Source organism: Natrix helvetica (genome assembly GCF_964273705.1).
Source record: "Natrix helvetica genome assembly, chromosome: W".
Taxonomy (NCBI): Eukaryota; Metazoa; Chordata; class Lepidosauria; order Squamata; family Natricidae; genus Natrix; species Natrix helvetica.
In genome coordinates, this window is record NC_138555.1 from 624,250 (window position 1) to 641,932 (window position 17,683).

Consider the following 17,683-nt stretch of genomic DNA (forward strand, 5'->3'; position numbering starts at 1 on the left):
GTCATTCCACAGGGCTGGGCCCATCACAGAGAAGGCTCTGCTCCTAGGTATCGCCCCCCGACACTGTTTAGTGGACGGCACCTGGAGAAGTCCCTCTCTGTGCGAGCGAATTGGTCGCAGGGATGTATGGGGCAGGATGCGATCCCGCAGGTAACTAGGAAGAAGAAGAGGAAGGAGGAGGAGAAGGAGAAGAGGGAAGAGGAGGAGAAGAACAAGAAGAGGAAGGAGGAGGAAGAGGAAGGAGGAGGAAGAGGGGGAGGAGGAGAAGGAGAAGAGGGAGAAGAAGAACACGAAGAGGAAGAGGAAGTAGTAGTAGTAGTAGTAGTAGTAGTAGTAGTAGTAGTAGTAGTAGTAGTAGTAGTTTTGCTGGAAGGGACCTTAGAGGTCTTCTAGTCCAACCTCCTGCTCCAGCAAGAGAGCTTCTACCTTTTCAGACAAATCGTAGTCCAGTCTTTTCTTCAAATCCTGCGGCAATGGAGCACAAATACACAAGCACACCCATGCGTTCACGCATACACAGGTGCACACACAGAGATAACAGTGGGTCAATAATGTGCTTTATTTAAAAATGCAGAAAGAACCGTTTCACAACTTCGACAACTTCCCAAAAACCCAAGGAAGAACTTTTGTACAACTTCAACAAATTTACCTTACAAACTCATTGCAACTTCTCAGAAATTCATGCTTGTCCCCCACTCCCCACCCGAGGACCCACAGCGTTGGGGGTGTGAAGGGGAGAAGGGCTCTCGCCCACAGATTGTGGCTGACTGTGGGGAGGGGGGACCGGCTGCCCAACCCAACCACAGCAACTGGGAACCTATTGGGGAAAGTGATCACCCCCCCCCCCCAAAAAAAGGGGGGAGGGGAGAGGAGGCTGCCTGCCGCTTTCCTGGCTCTATTCGCCGGCAATGTAGATGAACCGATGTTTCTCCAGTGCGCTGATGTCGTGTTCCAACTGCTTCATCTCCGTCTCCAGCTTCTCCTTGCGGAGCCTCTGCGGGATGGTGGTGATCTCCACGGAGAGGCTCTGGAAGTCCTTGTTGAGCTCCTCCCAGTTGTTCTTCAGGCCCTGCAGGGAGGGGCCAGAGAGAGAGGAGGGTCGGGTGGGGGTTGCCGATATTTGGTTCCCCCCCACCCCGTGTTTAGCCCACGTAGGATGGAAAACGGATGGTGTTGCCTAATTGGGTCATGAAACATCTGCCAGGAAACAATCAAGCTTCAAGACCATTGAGGATCCTACAGTCCTCCTCCCCTTCCCCCTCCTCCCCATCTTCTAGCACTGATGACGTTCCATAGTTGGGTCATGAAACGTCTGCAGGAAAACCAGCATGTTTAAAAGCCCCAAGGATCCCACGGTCCTCCTCCTCCTCCCCTGGTTGCATCATGAAACCACCCAGCTCAGAGAGCACCGAAAACCCCACAGGCTCCACCTCCTCCTCCTCCTCTCCACACACTCCCCTCCTTCCAGCCCTGATGATGTCATCCAGCTGGTTCATGAAACGCCTGCAAAAAGCAACCAAGCTCAGAGACCAGAGAGTCCCCCACAGGATAGAAATCATGGACCAGTCTGAACACATAAATGCTCAATGACAGAGAAATATTTAGATATGTTTAACGGATAACCAGTCACTTTATTTTTAACTGTAAAAACTGAGGCACAAAAACTTGTAACCAAACGACATGCTTGATGAAATTGAGGAAAGTTGTTTTTCTCCTTGCTTTTGTTCTGTATCTGTTGTTTTGTCTTTTTTTAAACAAAAAAATAAATAAAATTTTTATTAAAAAAAAAGAAAAGAAATCATGGACCAGCCATACCAACCCATTCATTTTTGTTTTAAATCAGGGAGACGTATTTAAGATTTAAGAGGGCAAACAGGGTCCAGGGACGTTTACCTCCCTTTCCCCAACCTGGCACTCCCAATGGATTGTGCTGAGCGGCCCAAAGTCTCAACCAGAGAGCCACTGAAAGTGCGGGAGAGTCTGCACAGGCACTGGGTAGACCTCCAAAGCCCCAGGGTGGAGTGGGATACTTGGTAGATGTTAGAAATTCAGTAGTGCCATAGATCAAACAGTGCACAGTCACCATGTGTTTTACTGCTTAACTGTAACAGGGAACAGGACACAAAGGAACTATAGATGCTAACTAAACTATATAACTAAAGACACTAACTAAATATCTATATAACCATAGATGCCAACTAAACGCTGCCATCTACTGGCTGATTAATTGTGTAGTTGTTGCAATACGAATACATTCTAACAATGAATTCCAATGGCGAGGGGGAGGCATCTGCTTACATCCAAGATGCTTTCCCGTTCGCGGGAGGAGAGACGGGTCAGCCGCTTCTTCTGCAGGCACTCCCGCCGAGCAGCCACCCGTTCTTTGCGCACGTCCACGGCTTCTTTCTTCCGCCTTTGGATGTATTTGGGGGTCACCCCGAAGTCCTACGAAGGGAGAAGCGCGGTGCTTGCAATTTGTAGGGGAGGGTCGCAGACGGGCAGAGGGACCCCACCCGTCTCTTTCAGGGCTGGATCTTGGCGAAGGAGGAGGATGCCTGGCACTTATCCAGGGGAGTGGGCTTCCTTTGTTATGGGTGGGCTAGGCAGGATCAGTTTTCCACCTTGCCCGAAGCTCCAAAGGGCGCCTAACCCAAATGGAGCATGCAGAAGACAGGAAGGGTGCCAGGCATTCAATTTATCTATGCCTGCCTGCCTGTCATCTATCTATATCTATCATTTATCACCTCTCTCCATCTATCTATCTATCTATCTATCTATCTATCTATCTATCTATCTATCTATCTATCTATCTATCTATCTATCCATCCATCCATCCATCCATCTATCTATCTCTATTACTTCTCTGTCTCTGTCTCTGTCTCTCTCTCTCTCTCTCACACACACACATTTCATCTATCTATCTCTATATCTATCCATCCATCCATCTATCAACACCTCTGTCTTTCTCTTTCTCACTATATATCTTTCTCTCTATCTAGTCTGTCTATCTATCATCCATCTATCATCACCTCTCTCTCTCTCTCTCTCTCTGTATCTCTTTTTCTTTATCTAGTATCTATCTATCTATCTATCTATCTATCTATCTATCTATCTATCTATCTATCTATCATTACTTCTCTGTCTCTCTCTCTCACACACACCTTTCATCCATCCATCTATCTATCTATCTATCTATCTATCTATCTATCTATCTATCTATCTATCTATCTATCTATCTATCTATCTATCTATCATCTATCTATCTATCTATCTATCTATCTATCTATCTATCTATCTATCCATCCGTATCTCTCTCTCTCTCTCTCATCTATCCATCATCACCTCTGTCTTTCTCTCTCTCACTGTATCTATCTTTTTCTCTATCTAGTCTATCTAGTTTCTCTATCTAGTCTATCTAGTCTATATCTATCATCTCTCTCTCTCTCTCTCTATCTATCTATCTATCTATCTATCTATCTATCTATCTATCTATCTATCTATCTACATCTCTACATCTCTATTACTCCTCTGTCTCTGTCTCTCACACACACCTTTCATCCATCCATCCATCCATCCACCCACCCACCCTTACAGCCATGGAATATAAATGCAGCATCAACCCTTAAACCAATGGGGGGGGGGGGAAAGCTCTTGGACATTCAGCTGAGAGAAAACTAAGCTAGAGGGAGAGGGAGGGAGACACGGGGAGGGGGGAGGTCTTTCTGCAGAACCCCCCCTTCTCCAACTCCCCATTCCAGAGAGCCCACCTTCTTCTTGAGGAACCTCTGGACTAGCCCGGATTCATCCATCAGGAACTTGTCTCCTCTCCGCTGGTCGACGCAGGCGTGGAGGGGCTTCTTGGCCACGGCCATGATGGCCTCAGCCACGTTGGCCGTGACGAAGTTCTTGTCGCTGTGGATGCCCATCAGTGGCCGGTCGGACTGCGGAGGCAACTGGGGTTTGCCAGGGAGCCTCTTTTCCCGCTCATACGTGCCTGCGGTCATGGGGGGAATGACAGAACACCGTTGGGTGATAGTGCAGTCGAAATTTGGGCCGGAACCAAACCCAGCTCGTCTCCCACTTACGAACTTTCATCAAGTGACAGTTCGGAGTTACGAAAAGCAACTTTTGATTATTTTTCACACTGAATGCCGTCGTGGTATCCCCGGTTAAAATTGAGAAGCTTAGCAACCGCCACGTATTTCTGACAGTTGCAGCATCTCCTTTTGCGACCTTACGGCAAGCATAGTCAACGGGGAGAGCCAGATTCTATGTTAATAACGTAATAACCAGAGGTATGCACTTAATGACAGTGGTGAGGAAGGTTATCAAAGGGGACAAAACTCACGAACAACTGTTTTTCTGAGCTACAGAAATTTGGGGCTCGATTGTGGTCATAATTTGAGGACGACCTATCCAGGGGAAGGATACTGCAAAATCCCCATTCCCTTCCCACTCCAGGGGAAGGATACTGCAAAATCCCCATTCCCTCTCCACTCCAGGGGAAGGATACTGCAAAATCCCCATTCCCTTCCCACTCCAGGGAAGGATACTGCAAAATCCCCATTCCTTCCCCACTCCAGGGGAAGGACACTGCAAAATCCCCCTTCCTTCCCCACTCCAGGGGAAGGATACTGCAAAATCCCCATTCCCTCCCCACTCCAGGGGAAGGATACTGCAAAATCCCCATTCCCTTCCCACTCCAGGGGAAGGATACTGCAAAATCCCCATTCCCTCCCCACTCCAGGGGAAGGATACTGCAAAATCCCCATTCCCTCCCACTCCAGGGGAAGGATACTGCAAAATCTCCATTCCTTCCCCACTCCAGGGGAAGGATACTGCAAAATCCCCATTCCCTTCCCACTCCAGGGGAAGGATACTGCAAAATCCCCATTCCCTTCCCACTCCAGGGGAAGGATACTGCAAAATCCCCTTCCCTTCCCACTCCAGGGGAAGGATACTGCAAAATCCCCATTCCCTCCCCACTCCAGGGGAAGGATACTGCAAAATCCCCATTCCCTCCCCACTCCAGGGGAAGGATACTGCAAAATCCCCATTCCCTCCCCACTCCAGGGGAAGGATACTGCAAAATCCCCATTCCCTTCCCACTCCAGGGGAAGCATACTGCAAAATCCCCATTCCCTCCCCACTCCAGGGGAAGGATACTGCAAAATCCCCATTCCCTCCCCACTCCAGGAGAAGGATACTGCAAAATCCCCATTCCTTCCCCACTCCAGGGAAGGATACTGCAAAATCCCCATTCCCTTCCCACTCCAGGGGAAGGATACTGCAAAATCCCCATTCCCTTCCCACTCCAGGGGAAGGATACTGCAAAATCCCCATTCCCTTCCCACTCCAGGGGAAGGATACTGCAAAATCCCCATTCCCTCCCACTCCAGGGGAAAGGATACTGCAAAATCTCCATTCCCTCCCCACTCCAGGGGAAGGATACTGCAAAATCTCCATTCCCTCCCCACTCCAGGGAAAGGATACTGCAAAATCTCCATTCCCTCCCCACTCCAGGGAAAGGATACTGCAAAATCTCCATTCCCTCCCCACTCCAGGGGAAGGATACTGCAAAATCCCCATTCCCTCCCCACTCCAGGGAAAGGATACTGCAAAATCTCCATTCCCTCCCCACTCCAGGGAAAGGATACTGCAAAATCTCCATTCCCTCCCCACTCCAGGGGAAGGATACTGCAAAATCTCCATTCCCTCCCCACTCCAGGGAAAGGATACTGCAAAATCTCCATTCCCTCCCCACTCCAGGGAAAGGATACTGCAAAATCTCCATTCCCTCCCCACTCCAGGGGAAGGATACTGCAAAATCCCCATTCCCTCCCCACTCTAGGGGAAGGATACTGCAAAATCTCCATTCCCTCCCCACTCCAGGGGAAGCATACTGCAAAATCTCCATTCCCTTCCCACTCCAGGGGAAGGATACTGCAAAATCCCCATTCCCTCCCCACTCTAGGGGAAGGATACTGCAAAATCTCCATTCCCTCACTACTCCAGGGGAAGGATACTGCAAAATCCCCATTCCCTCCCCACTCCAGGGGAAGGATACTGCAAAATCTCCATTCCCTCCCCACTCCAGGGGAAGGATACTGCAAAATCCCCATTCCCTCCCACTCCAGGGGAAGGATACTGCAAAATCCCCATTCCCTCCCCACTCCAGGGGGAAGGATACTGCAAAATCCCCATTCCCTCCCCACTCTGGGGCCAGCCAGAGGTGGTAGTTGCCGGTTAAGATTTCAGCTACCAGTTCTCCAGAACCTGTTAGAACCGGCTGAATTTCAACCCTGGTATGAAGCCTGAAATAGCATAGAATCTCCTGCCTGAGCAGGGGGTTGGACTAGAAGACCTCCAAGGTCCCTTCCAGCTCTATTCAGATTGCAAATGCAGAGGGGAAACAGCTCGGGGCATTTCCAATATTGACAGGGTGGATCAAGAACACCCTGGATTTCCTGGCATCGTAGGGATCCCCTGTGAAAACCTCACAGCTGCTTCACTGAGCCCCAATAGGCTTCCCCCAGCCCAGATCCAGGGGCTTTCTTTTGACTTCTAAAAGCAAATCATCCTTCTCTGGATCTCTATTGCTCCTTTCTAGTGCTGATAACGTTACCAAGATGGGTCACGAAATGTCGGTAAGAAAACCACCCAGCTCAGTGGAAATCTGCAAGCCTCAAAGTCGCCCCCTGATCTAGACTGAGGAAAGAGGTTCAAGTCCCATTCCCCCCTTCCTCCCAGGAAGGTGAGCGACGCATGGCAGAGAAAACCCCGGGCACTAACGTACATTTGGGGACCTTCTTCTTGGAGTGTTTCCGGAGGTATTCCTTCGGGCTGGGCACTTGCAGCTTCGGGATGCCCATGGTTTGGCATGGCGCCTTCCTCTTCTCTTCCATTTCCCGTTGAATGGAAGACCGGAAGGTGGAGATGTACCTGCAGCGGAGAGTAACAGAGACGGTGGGAGCGAGCAGGAAAGCGGGGGGGGTCTGCCCCAGTTGGGGATGTGGAAGGGGGGCATTGATTCAATGCTTCTGAAGTTCCCCAGGCTCAGGCTGGCTGGGGAAGGAGCTGGACGAAACACTCCCACATCTACACAACTCACAAAAGCTTCCACTTGGGCACCCGGATGGGACGGTTTCCCATAGCCCATAAATAGTTGGCTTCCATAGGTCCATTTGGCCTGAATATTTAGAGAGCTAGCTTGGTTTGATGATTAAGGTACCAGGCTAGAAACTAGGTGATGCTGAGTTCTAGTCTCATGTTATCCATGAAAGGCAACTGGGTGACTTTGGGCGCATCGCCAGGAGACAGTGAGTTCTAGTCTCGCCGTAGGCATGAAAATTGGCTAGTGACTTAGACCCAATCACCAGGAGGGAGGGAGTAGTAGTTTCACATCAGGCATGAAAGCCATTGACATTGGCTCAATCACCAGGAGACGGTGAGTTCCAGACCTGCCTTAGGCATGAAAACCAGCTAGGTTTCCTCTCTCTCTCTCTCTCTCTCTCTCTCTCTCTCTCTCTCTCTCTCTCTCTCTCTCTCTCTCTCTCTCTCTCTCTCTCTCTCTCTCTCTCTCTCTCTCTCTCTCTCTCTCTCTCTCTCTCTCTCTCTCTCTCTCTCATTCCTCTCTCCCTCCTCCCTCCCCCTCTGTTTCTCCTCTTTTTTGCGCTCTCCTTTCTCTCTCCCTACCTCTCTACTCTCTCTCTTCTCCCTCTCTCTCTCTCTCTCCCCCTCTTTCTCCTCCTCAAACTCTTTTTTTCCTCTCCCTCTTTCTTTCTCCTCTTCTTTGTGCTCTCCTCTCTTCTCCCTCTCTCCTCTCTCTCTTTCCCCTCTCTCCCTCCCTCTCCTCCCTCTCTCTTTCTCTCTCTCCTTCTTTCTCTTCTTTCTCCCTCTCCCCATCCCCTCTCCCACTTCTCTCTCTGCTACTCCCTCCCTCTTTCTTCTCTCCTCTCTTCTCCCTCTTTCTCTCTCTCCCCTTCCTCTCTCCCTCCTCTCTCCCCCTCTCTTTCTCCTCTCTCTCTCTCCCTCTTTCTCCTCCTCAATCTTTTTTCTCTCTTCCTCTCTCTTTCCCCTCTTCTTTGCACTCTCCTTTCACTCTCCCTTTCCCCTCTCTCTTCTCCCCTCTCTCCTCTCCCTCTTTCTCCTCTTTGTCTCTATCCCTCTCTCCCTTACCCTTTCCCTCTTCTCTCTCTGCTACTCTCTCCCTCTCTCTTTCTCCTCTCCTCTCCTTCTTTCTCTCTCCCACCTTCCTCTCTCCCTCCTCTCCCCCTCTTTCTCCTCCCTCTCTCCCTCTTTCTCCTCAATCTCTTTTTTCTCTCTCACTCTTTCTCCCACCTGCTCTCTTCCTCCTCTCTCTCTCTCCTATTCTCCCTCTCTTTCTTCCTTTTCTCTCTCTCCCTCTCTCCTCTCTCTCTTACTCCTTTCTCTCTCTCTCCCACCCCCTCTCTCTGCTTCTCTCTCTCCTCCTTAAACTCTTTTCTCTCTCCCCCTCTTTCTCTCTCTACCTCTCTCCTCTCTCTCTTCCTTTCTCTCTCTCTCCCTCTTTCTCCTCCTTGAACTCTTTTCGCTCTCTCTTTCTCTTCCCCCTCTCCATCTCCCTCCTCTCCCTCTCTCTGCTTCTCTCTCTCCCTCTTTCTCCTCCCTGAACTCTTTTTTTCTCTCCCCCTCTCTCTTCCCCCTCTTCTTTGCACTCTCCTTTCTCCCTCCCTCTCCCTCCCTCTCTCTCCCTCTTTCTTCTCCCTCTCCCTCTCCCCCACCCCCTCTCTCCCTCCTCTCTCTCTGTTACTCTCTCCTCTCTCTCTTTCTCCTCTCCTTCTCACTCTTTCTCTCTCGGCTCTCTCTTTCTCCTCTATCTCCCTCCTCTCCCTCTCTCTGCTTCTCTCTCTCCCTCTTTCTCCTCCCTGAACTCTTTTTTCTCTCCCCCTCTCTCTTCCCCCTCTTCTTTGCACTCTCCTTTCTCCCTCCCTCTCCCTCCCTCTCCCTCCCTCTTTCTTCGCCCTCTCCCTCTCCCTCTCTCCTCTCTCTCTTTCTCCCTCTCCCCCACCCCCTCGCTCCCTCCTCTCTCTCTGTTACTCTCTCCTCTCTCTCTTTCTCCTCTCCTTCTCACTCTTTCCCTCCCCCCTCTCTCTTTCTCCTCTATCTCCCTCCCTCTCTCTCTCTCTCCGTCCACCCCCCTGAGTTGGCTGCCTGATGCCCATTTCCGCCTGTACCTTAACTGTGGCCTGCTGGGCTCTTCCTCCCTGGAGGGCAGCCAGTGGTAGATGCTCTCCTGTTTCTCTGGCTGAGGCTGGGGCAGAGAACCTCAGCCATTCGGCCCTGGCTCCCAGAGAAAGCTGGCCTGAAATGACAGAAGGGTGAATTTGAGGGGGGGGGGCGATTAGGGAGCTTCTCAAGTTGGGAAATTAAATGGGGGGGGGGGAGAAGCCAGAGCAGAAGGGGGCCCCCTCCCCCCTCCCACACTGGGGGTCTCTCATAGCTACGGGATGAGGGTCCTGAGACTTAAAAAGCCCCCTCGATTTTTCTCCTAATTCAGCCCCCAACCCCTGAAATTGGGGGAGGGAATTTCTTGCATGGGCCCTGCTTTTTGGCAAGGGAGGGAGGGGGGGTTCCTCTCCCCACACCACACCTCTGGAAGGAAAAGGGGCTTCCACCGTCCGGTAGCGGCAGTTAGTTCTGAGGGGGAGGAGCCTGCAGAGGCCCCACCCACAGGATTCTGGGGCTCCCGGTGGGAGCCAGAACTGCACAGGGAGGGGCGTGAATCCCACTGACCCCTATTGGCAGGAATCCCCATAAAGTTTCAGCCCCCCCCCAACTGGAGTATTTCATATATATATCGGAATCGGGGCTGGGTGGAAAATCCCGGCAGAACATGGGGGACCCCCGATCCCCCTTTTGGGCTCCCTCCCCATAGCCTGAGCCACAGATTAACCATCTGTAGGACCCCAGAGAGTGGATGGTTGGGGGGGGGGTCTTCTCCCCCTGGAAGGTTGAGTTAGAAGAGAAAGAGTTAGTTAGTTAGGGGGCAGAGGTGAAATCTACATTTTCTTACTACCGCTTCTGTGGGCGTGCCTTGGTGGGCGTGGCTTGGTGGGGGGTGTCATGTGACTGGGTGGGCGTGGCTATGGATTCATGTAACTGGGGGAAACTCACAATGTCCTGCTGGAGCAGGGTTGGACTACATGGCCTCCAGGTGCCTTCCAGCCCTGGATTATCCTCTTGCGTTTAGTGCCCGGTTTGTAGTCCTTTTTCCCTCCCTCCTTCCCTCCCCTCCTTTCTCTTTCTTTCTTTCTTTCTTTCTTTCTTTCTTTCTTTCTTTCTTTCTTTCTTTCTTTCTTCCTCCCATCCTCCATCCCTTCCTTCCTTCCTTCCTTCCTTCCTTCCTTCCTTCCTTCCTTCCTTCCTTCCTTCCTTCCTTCCTTCCTTTCTTTCTTTCTTTCTTTCTTTCTTTCTTTCTTTCTTTCTCAGCACCCCCCCCCACCCCCTCGTTTTTGGCCTGGCAGGCCTCAGGAAAGCCAGCTGGGGGCACAAACAGACCCCCCCACCCCCACCCCACACTTCCGGAGAACCTGTAGTAAAAAAAAATGCTTAAAAAGTTTTTTTTTAAAAAAATTCCGAAGCTCAGCTGTGTGACGTGCGATCGTGGGAAGTTTTTGTTTTGTTTACTTTTTTTTTTAGTATTTTTTACTATCAGTTCGGGTGAACTGGCATTTCACCCCTGATTGGGAGGTAATGAAGGCCCCACGTCTCCTCTTTCCATTTTGAAATGGTGGGGGAGTGGGCTGTGAGGATTCTCCCTTGGGACTCTGGGGTCTGCAGAAGGGACCCCAGCCCCACGGGCGATGGTGAGTATCGGCCGACCCTTCATTCCATGCTACCAGATCTCAATGAGTTAGGAGAAGAACAGAAGAGCAAAGCCAGAAGGGACCCTGGAGGTCATCCAGTCCAACCCCCTGTTTGTGCAGGAGACGCTATCGAATTAGAGAGAGGGGACTCTCCGGTGTCTTCTTAAAAAAACCTCCAGTGATGAAGCACCTACCTCTTCTGAAGGCAATTTCTCATTGGTTAAGAGCCGAGGTGGCTCAGTGGTTAGAGCACTGCAGGCTACCTCAGCTGACTGCTAGCTGCAGTTGGGCAGTTCAAGTCCCACCAGGCTCCAGGTTGACTCAGCCTTCCGTCCTTCCGAGGTGGGTCAAATCAGGACCCAGATTGTTGGGGGCAAGAGCCTGACTCTGTAAACCGCTTAGAGAGGGCTGTAAAAGCTCTATGAAGCAGTATATAAGTCTTAAGGGCTATTGCTATTGCTCTTAATTCAAACAATCCATCCATCCGAATAGAGCTGGAAGGGACCACTGAGGTCTTCTAGTCCAACCCCATCTTTGAGCAGGAGACCCTATACTATTCTAGGACCTATACTATTCTGTCTAACCATTAAAATCTCCAGTGGTGAAACACCCATAACCTCTGGTGGCCAGCTGTTCCACTGGTTAATTGTCCTGACCGTTAGGAGGTTTCTCCTTAATTCCAGGTTGCATCTCTCCTTGATTAGTTTCCATCCGTTGTTTCTCGTCTTGGCCTCTGGTGCTTTGGAAAATAAGTTGACCCCCTCTTCTTTGGGGCAGCAGCCCCTCAAATACTGAAACACAACCATCGTGGGTTTTCTGGCCATTTCCTGGGCCATTTGGGGGCTATTTTTAGCCTGGATAATGGTCTGAAAACGGCCCAGAAAATGGCCCAGAAACCAACCCAAAATGGCCTTTTTCCAGGCCATTTCCAGGCCGTTTCCCGGCGCTCTGCTGCTGCCGAAGACCAACAGGCCAGAAACCAGAAGGGCAGCTGGCCACAGTGCCCATGATCCCAGAGAGGGAGGGCGCCCTGCGTGCCACCTTTGGCGCCTGTGCCACAGTTTCGCCATCGTGGTTGTTGTAGGCGGCATGTCAATGGCAGCCAGATTACCTTACGTGCAAACATGGGAGGGCTCTTCGATCCCCAGAACGGACGAAGGGCTGCCAGGTTTGATGGCGTTAGCGGAGATGGTTACGCTGACCGCTTCGATTCAATGGAAGAAAAAAACCCCACAATTCCTTTTTTGGAAACCACTTTTGGACTTTGTGCTTGAGGAGGGGACGGGGGGGGGGGGGAAGGAATGAAACTTTGACTTTGGGTTTTACCAATGAGACGGATTTATTTTTATAGAAGTGGTTAGTTACTTTATACTATTGTGTTACTATCTTATTCTACTGCATCAAAGGGAGTCGGAAGTCAGTGGCTTTTCTTTCCTTTTCCCTTCTTTTCTGCGCATTCCCCTTCCTTTTCCCCTCCTCTATTTCTCCAATTATTTGCTTCTGTATTTTTGTGTTTTATATTATAAACTAACAACAACAAAAATCAGACATAAAAGTATCCAGCCAGGAAATGGCTGCCTTTGTATGTTTGCGTAATCTATGGTACAATTTGTACGCTATGTCTTTTGTTTGGAGGAGGGTTTCCTATCAACTGTTACAATGAAGCAGTTAAGCAGGAAAGGCACATGGTGACTGTGCACTTTATTCCTTCTGTGTATGTATGTATGTGTATATGTGTGTGTGTGTGTCTATATGTATCAAATTTCTTAAAAAGTACAAAAACCATTAATGGCACAGAAGGGTGAGAAGGTTGATGGGGAATTTAAGCCAACACCTTTTAGGAAAGGCTGCCCTTGTGAGAAGGTGCCCTCCAACTCCTCCGTTAACACAGACATGTTACTGAAGGGATGATCTAATTACGTGGGTCCCCCTTCTTGGCTTGGATCTGATTATCTGGCGTCGGTCCTTCTGGTTTCTTATCCCGAGCTTCCTTTCAAGCAATCCCTTTGGAGAATTGTGTCATAAAAATATCCCCACAAAGAGGAATGCAGACAAATCACAAACAATAATTCTTACTTAAAGATTCAGAGATTTATTTCATGAGCAATTGGGAACATAAACAGCCATCAAAACACAACTTACATCAATAACCCATTGCAATGAGGTCCAGAGACAATACCTGGCCCCGTCAATCAATAGCTACGGCCACTGGCACCAAACTCATCCTAAGACATTCCTTTTATACTTTTCTGCACTCATTTCACAATTTCCTTCCTTATTCTTTCTTACTGACAATCTCCACGTATACCCGTGTGCATCTCAACCCTCTGGCCATCGGCTACTTTCAGTTCCTTGTTTCTCCTGGTTTTGTCCTTCTATGTCCAAGTATATTTATAAAGCTACGTACTTTGCAAAATCATATTTCACAATTAGCAACAGCTGAGCAGGATTGCAAAGAGTTCTGGTACATAAACGACTTAGATGAGGGAATAGAAAGGGAACTTACCAAATTTGTGGATGGTACTAAGCTGGCAGGAATAGCTAATTAACACCCTAGAAGACAGGCTCAAGATCCAGATGGATCTTGAAAGACTTGAACCGTGGGCCCTAACTAACAAAATGAAATTCAATGTAGAGAAAACTAAAGTCCTACACTTAGGCAAGAAAAAACAAAAGGACTCATATAGACTGGGTGAAATTAGGCTTCATAGCAGTGACTGTCAGAGGGATCCTGGAGTCTGAGTGGACAACCAGCTAAATAGGAGCCAGTTGTGTGCAGCGGCAGCCAAAAAAGCCAATTCAATCCTAAGTTGCATTAACAGAGGCACACAATCAAGATCAATCAAGAAGCCGTTGGGTGAGATCATCCGTGGTTTCGGGGTGGGATATCATCTGTACGCTGATGATACTCAGTTGTACATTTCCACCCCGAACCACCCCAACGAGGCCGTCGAAGTGATGTCCGGTGTGTGGAAGCCGTACGGGTCTGGATGGATGACAACCGACTCAAGCTCAACCCCTCCAAGACGGAGTGGCTGTGGGTACCGGCTCCCGGGTTCAGCCAACTAATTCCATCTTTGGCCATCGGGGGCGTACAACTTGCCCCCATGGAGCGGGCGCGCAATTTGGGCGTCCTCCTGGATGCCCGGCTGTCCATGGATGACCATGTGACAGCTGTGGCAAGGGGGGCATTCCAACAGGTTCGCCTGGTGCGCCAATTGCGCCCCCTACTGGACCGGGATGCCTTACGCACAGTCACTCATGCGCTGGTGACGTCTCGCCTGGACTACTGTAACGCTCTCTACATGGGGCTTCCCTTGAAATGCACTCGGAGGCTACAGTTGGTCCAGAATGCGGCCGCGTGGGTAATTATGGGGAGTACCAGGTACTCCCATGTGACACCTTTCCTGCGCGAGCTGCACTGGCTTCCTGTGGTCTATCGGGTGCGTTTCAAGGTTTTGATAACGATCTTTAAAGTGCTCCATGGCTCAGGACCTAGTTACTTACGGGATCGTATCCTGCCCCATACATCCCTGCGACCAATTCGCTCGCACAGAGAGGGACTCCTCCAGGTGCCGTCCACCAGACAGTGCCGAGGGGCGGCGCCTAGGAGTAGAGCCTTCTCTGTGGCGGGCCCAGCCCTGTGGAATGACCTCCCTCCGGATATTAGGAATACCTCTGACCTCCGCTCCTTCCGTGTAAAGCTCAAGACCCACCTATTCCAAGTAGCTGGCCTGGCTCAACCATAGTCTGATCATATCGCTCCTGACGGGTTTTTTATTTTTGTAATTTATTTAATTTATTTAGGGGATTTTTAATATTGCGATTTTAATTGTTTCCATCTATTTGTTCACCTCCTCTTTGTATACGTCTATATTATATGTATGTTTTGTCCATATTTGTATTTTTATGTGTTTTATTGTACGCCGCCCCGAGTCCTTCAGGAGAGGGTGCGGCTAAGAAATAAATATTATTATTATTATTAAGTGAGGTACTAATACCCCTTTATAAACCCTTAGGAAGATCACACCTAGAGTACTGCATCCAGTTTTGGTCACCACACTATAAAAAAGAGGTTGAGACTCTAGAAAGAGTGCAGAGAAGAGCAACCAAGAGGATTAGGGGACTAAAACATCCGATGAATGGTTGCAGGAACTGGGTATGTCTAGTAGACCAGGGGAGGCATAATAGCAGTCTTCCAAAATTTGAGGGGCTGTCACGGAGAGGAGGGGGTCAAGCTGTTTTCCAAAGCACCTGAAGGCCAGAAAAGAAATAATGGATGGAAACTGAACAGGGAGAGATTCAACCTAGAAATAAGGAGACATTTTCTGACAGTGAGAGCAATTGACCCATGGAACAGAAGTCGCCTTCGGAAGCTGTGGGAGCTCCATCCCTGGAGACTTTCAAGAAGAGACCGGACTGCCATTTGTCAGAAATGGTGTAGGGTCTCCTGCTTGAGCGGGGGTTGGACTAGATGACCTCCAAGGTCCCTTCCAACTCTGTTAATCTGTTCAATTTTGAAATCATCCTATCTAAACTTTGGTTCATGACTCTTGATTCTGGAGCCTGCTACCATCCGAAGGCCTGGCTGAATCTTACATACTACGCATGTCTTTTTATTTCCCACAGTCGCCCCTTCTTGTTCGTAACACAACACAACACAAAAGGAAAGATAAAAGGCAATATCTGCACACAAGCTACCGTATATTAATCATTATCCTTCATTTAAGATGGAAGAGGACAGCTATTTCAATTAAAAGGCATTTCGGCTAGGCAACTGATAAGCTAAGAGGGTATAGACAGGCTGAACCATTTGAATGATGGGGCATGCAACCCGTGGTGAAATCTAAATTTTTTTACTACCAGTTCTATGGGCGTGGCTTGGTGGGTGTGGCTTGGTGGGGTCATGTGACTGGGTGGGCATAACTATGTAGTCATGCAACTGGGGGAATCAAAAGACAGAAACTCACTTTAACAATGTCCTGCTGGAGCAGGGATGGACTAGATGACCTCCAGGTGAATTCCAGCCCTGGATTATCCTCTGAAGCTCCGTCTAGTGCCAGTTTTGTAGTCCTTCCTTCCTCTCTTTTTTCCCTCCTGCTCTCCCTGCCTTCCTTTCTTTTTCTTTGTTTCTTTCTCCCTTCTCTTTCTTTCTTTCTTTCTTTCTTTCTTTCTTTCTTTCTTTCTTATTTTTTCTTTCTTATTTTTTCTTTCTTTCTTTCTTTCTTTCTTTCTTTCTTTCTTTCTTTCTTTCTTTCTTTCTTTCTTGACACCCCCCTCCTGTTTTTGGCCTCCTTCTCTTCTCCTCCTCCTTTCTTTCTTTCTTTCTTTCTTTCTTTCTTTCTTTCTTTCTTTCTTTCTTTCTTTCTTTCTTTCTTTTCTTTCTTTCTTCTCCTTTTCCTCCCCCCTCCCCCTCCCCCTCCCCCTTCTATCATCTGCTATCATCCAGGCCAATATAGACCAATAGCCTATATTTTGGTTTCCCACAATTGATAGACCCTCCAGGGGGACATCAGCTTGGATGGGTCCAGAGCTGGATGGGCTCCTGTTGACATTGCTGACCATGGTATGAGATGGTGTCTAGATGACATCTGATGATGTTGCTGTTGCAGCACATGGTGTGAGATGGTATGGAGGGACATCAACCACATACCACCTCACCGATGAAGCCTAGTTGGTTGAAAGGATCGCCCAAGTCCTAAGAGTTTCAGAAAGCGAGACAAATACAGATGTGATCAACGAGATTTGACACCCCACCCTCTTCGTCTCTGGTATGAAGAATGTTGGATCTATTGGAGGTGACACAACAGTGAAACACAAGCAGGACATGGGAAAGAGAAGGGGTTGAGCAGGATCTGGCTGGGTTTTTTCCAGTGCTGGTTCAGATGTCCACCTGCCTAGTAGACCGAGCCGCCTTCCTGTCCTCTCTCGAATCTATATGCCTGATGGCAACTTCTGGAGACTCTCAACCAGTCTCCTCATGTCAATCACGAATTGGATGACCTTCAGCTCCCATTTTACTGACAGGATATGGAAGTCCTGGTCTTCTGGCATGGAGAGCGCGATGGGTTTCAGTGTGATTTCCTGCAGATTCTCCAGACACTGACCAGATTGATCCAGGGAGGTCTTTATGCCGAGTCTGATCTCATCGAACTTCTCCTCAAGGCTTGCGATTTTTTCTTCCAGAGTCCTCTTCTTGGCCTTGGCCACTTCGTACCGTCTCTTCAGCCCTGTGTGGAACTTCCTCTCCACGATGACTTTGGTCTTCTCGTAGTGAGACTTGCCCACGTGTTTTGCTGAAGGACAGCGCCTTGGACAAATGAGACAGTATCCATCATTGTTCATAGCGTCACAGTGTTCAAATCCTCCACTTACGTCACACTTGTAGTGGCAAACTATGGAACACAAGGGGCAGTATGTTACGGGGCCATACATCTGTTCTTTCACAGACTTTTCAACATTATACTCAAAGTCTTGACTGGCTACTACATCGATTGTGCATTGCTCCAAGGCTACCTGGATCTCTTTCAGTTCCTCCAGCTCCATCAGAACAGCTCGGAGTTTGGTCTGGAGCCCCTCCAGGGCAGCGTCGAGTGACCAACGTTCCTTGAGGACCTCCATGGTCATGGTTAACCTCTTGGTTTCCAGCACCTTTAACGAGTCAAAGAAATCCTTCATGCTCTCAGTGCTCATTTTCCAGAATATTTCAGAAGCAGCAATACGGATTCCTCTGTATTCTTGTGGACCAAAGAGGGCTGAATGGTTGAATCTGAAGTGCAGAGGGATTTCTGACTTGTCCTGAGCAAATGGCACGTCAGCCTCTTTGAGGGCCTCCA

At 49.2% G+C, this 17,683-nt stretch overlaps 1 protein-coding gene across 1 annotated transcript; it reads right to left on the reverse strand.

Annotated features, from left to right (window-relative positions):
* Window positions 1-588: 588 nt before the first annotated feature.
* Window positions 589-16,412, reverse strand: LOC309400324 (enkurin-like; the record flags this gene model as incomplete). The annotated part of the gene is made up of 6 exons (XM_081968737.1): window positions 589-1,069; window positions 2,299-2,445; window positions 3,768-3,994; window positions 6,797-6,942; window positions 9,216-9,292; window positions 16,335-16,412. 6 exons carry the CDS (start codon window positions 16,410-16,412, stop codon window positions 896-898), a joined length of 849 nt encoding a protein of 282 aa, XP_081824863.1. The 3' UTR covers window positions 589-895.
* Window positions 16,413-17,683: the final 1,271 nt, after the last annotated feature.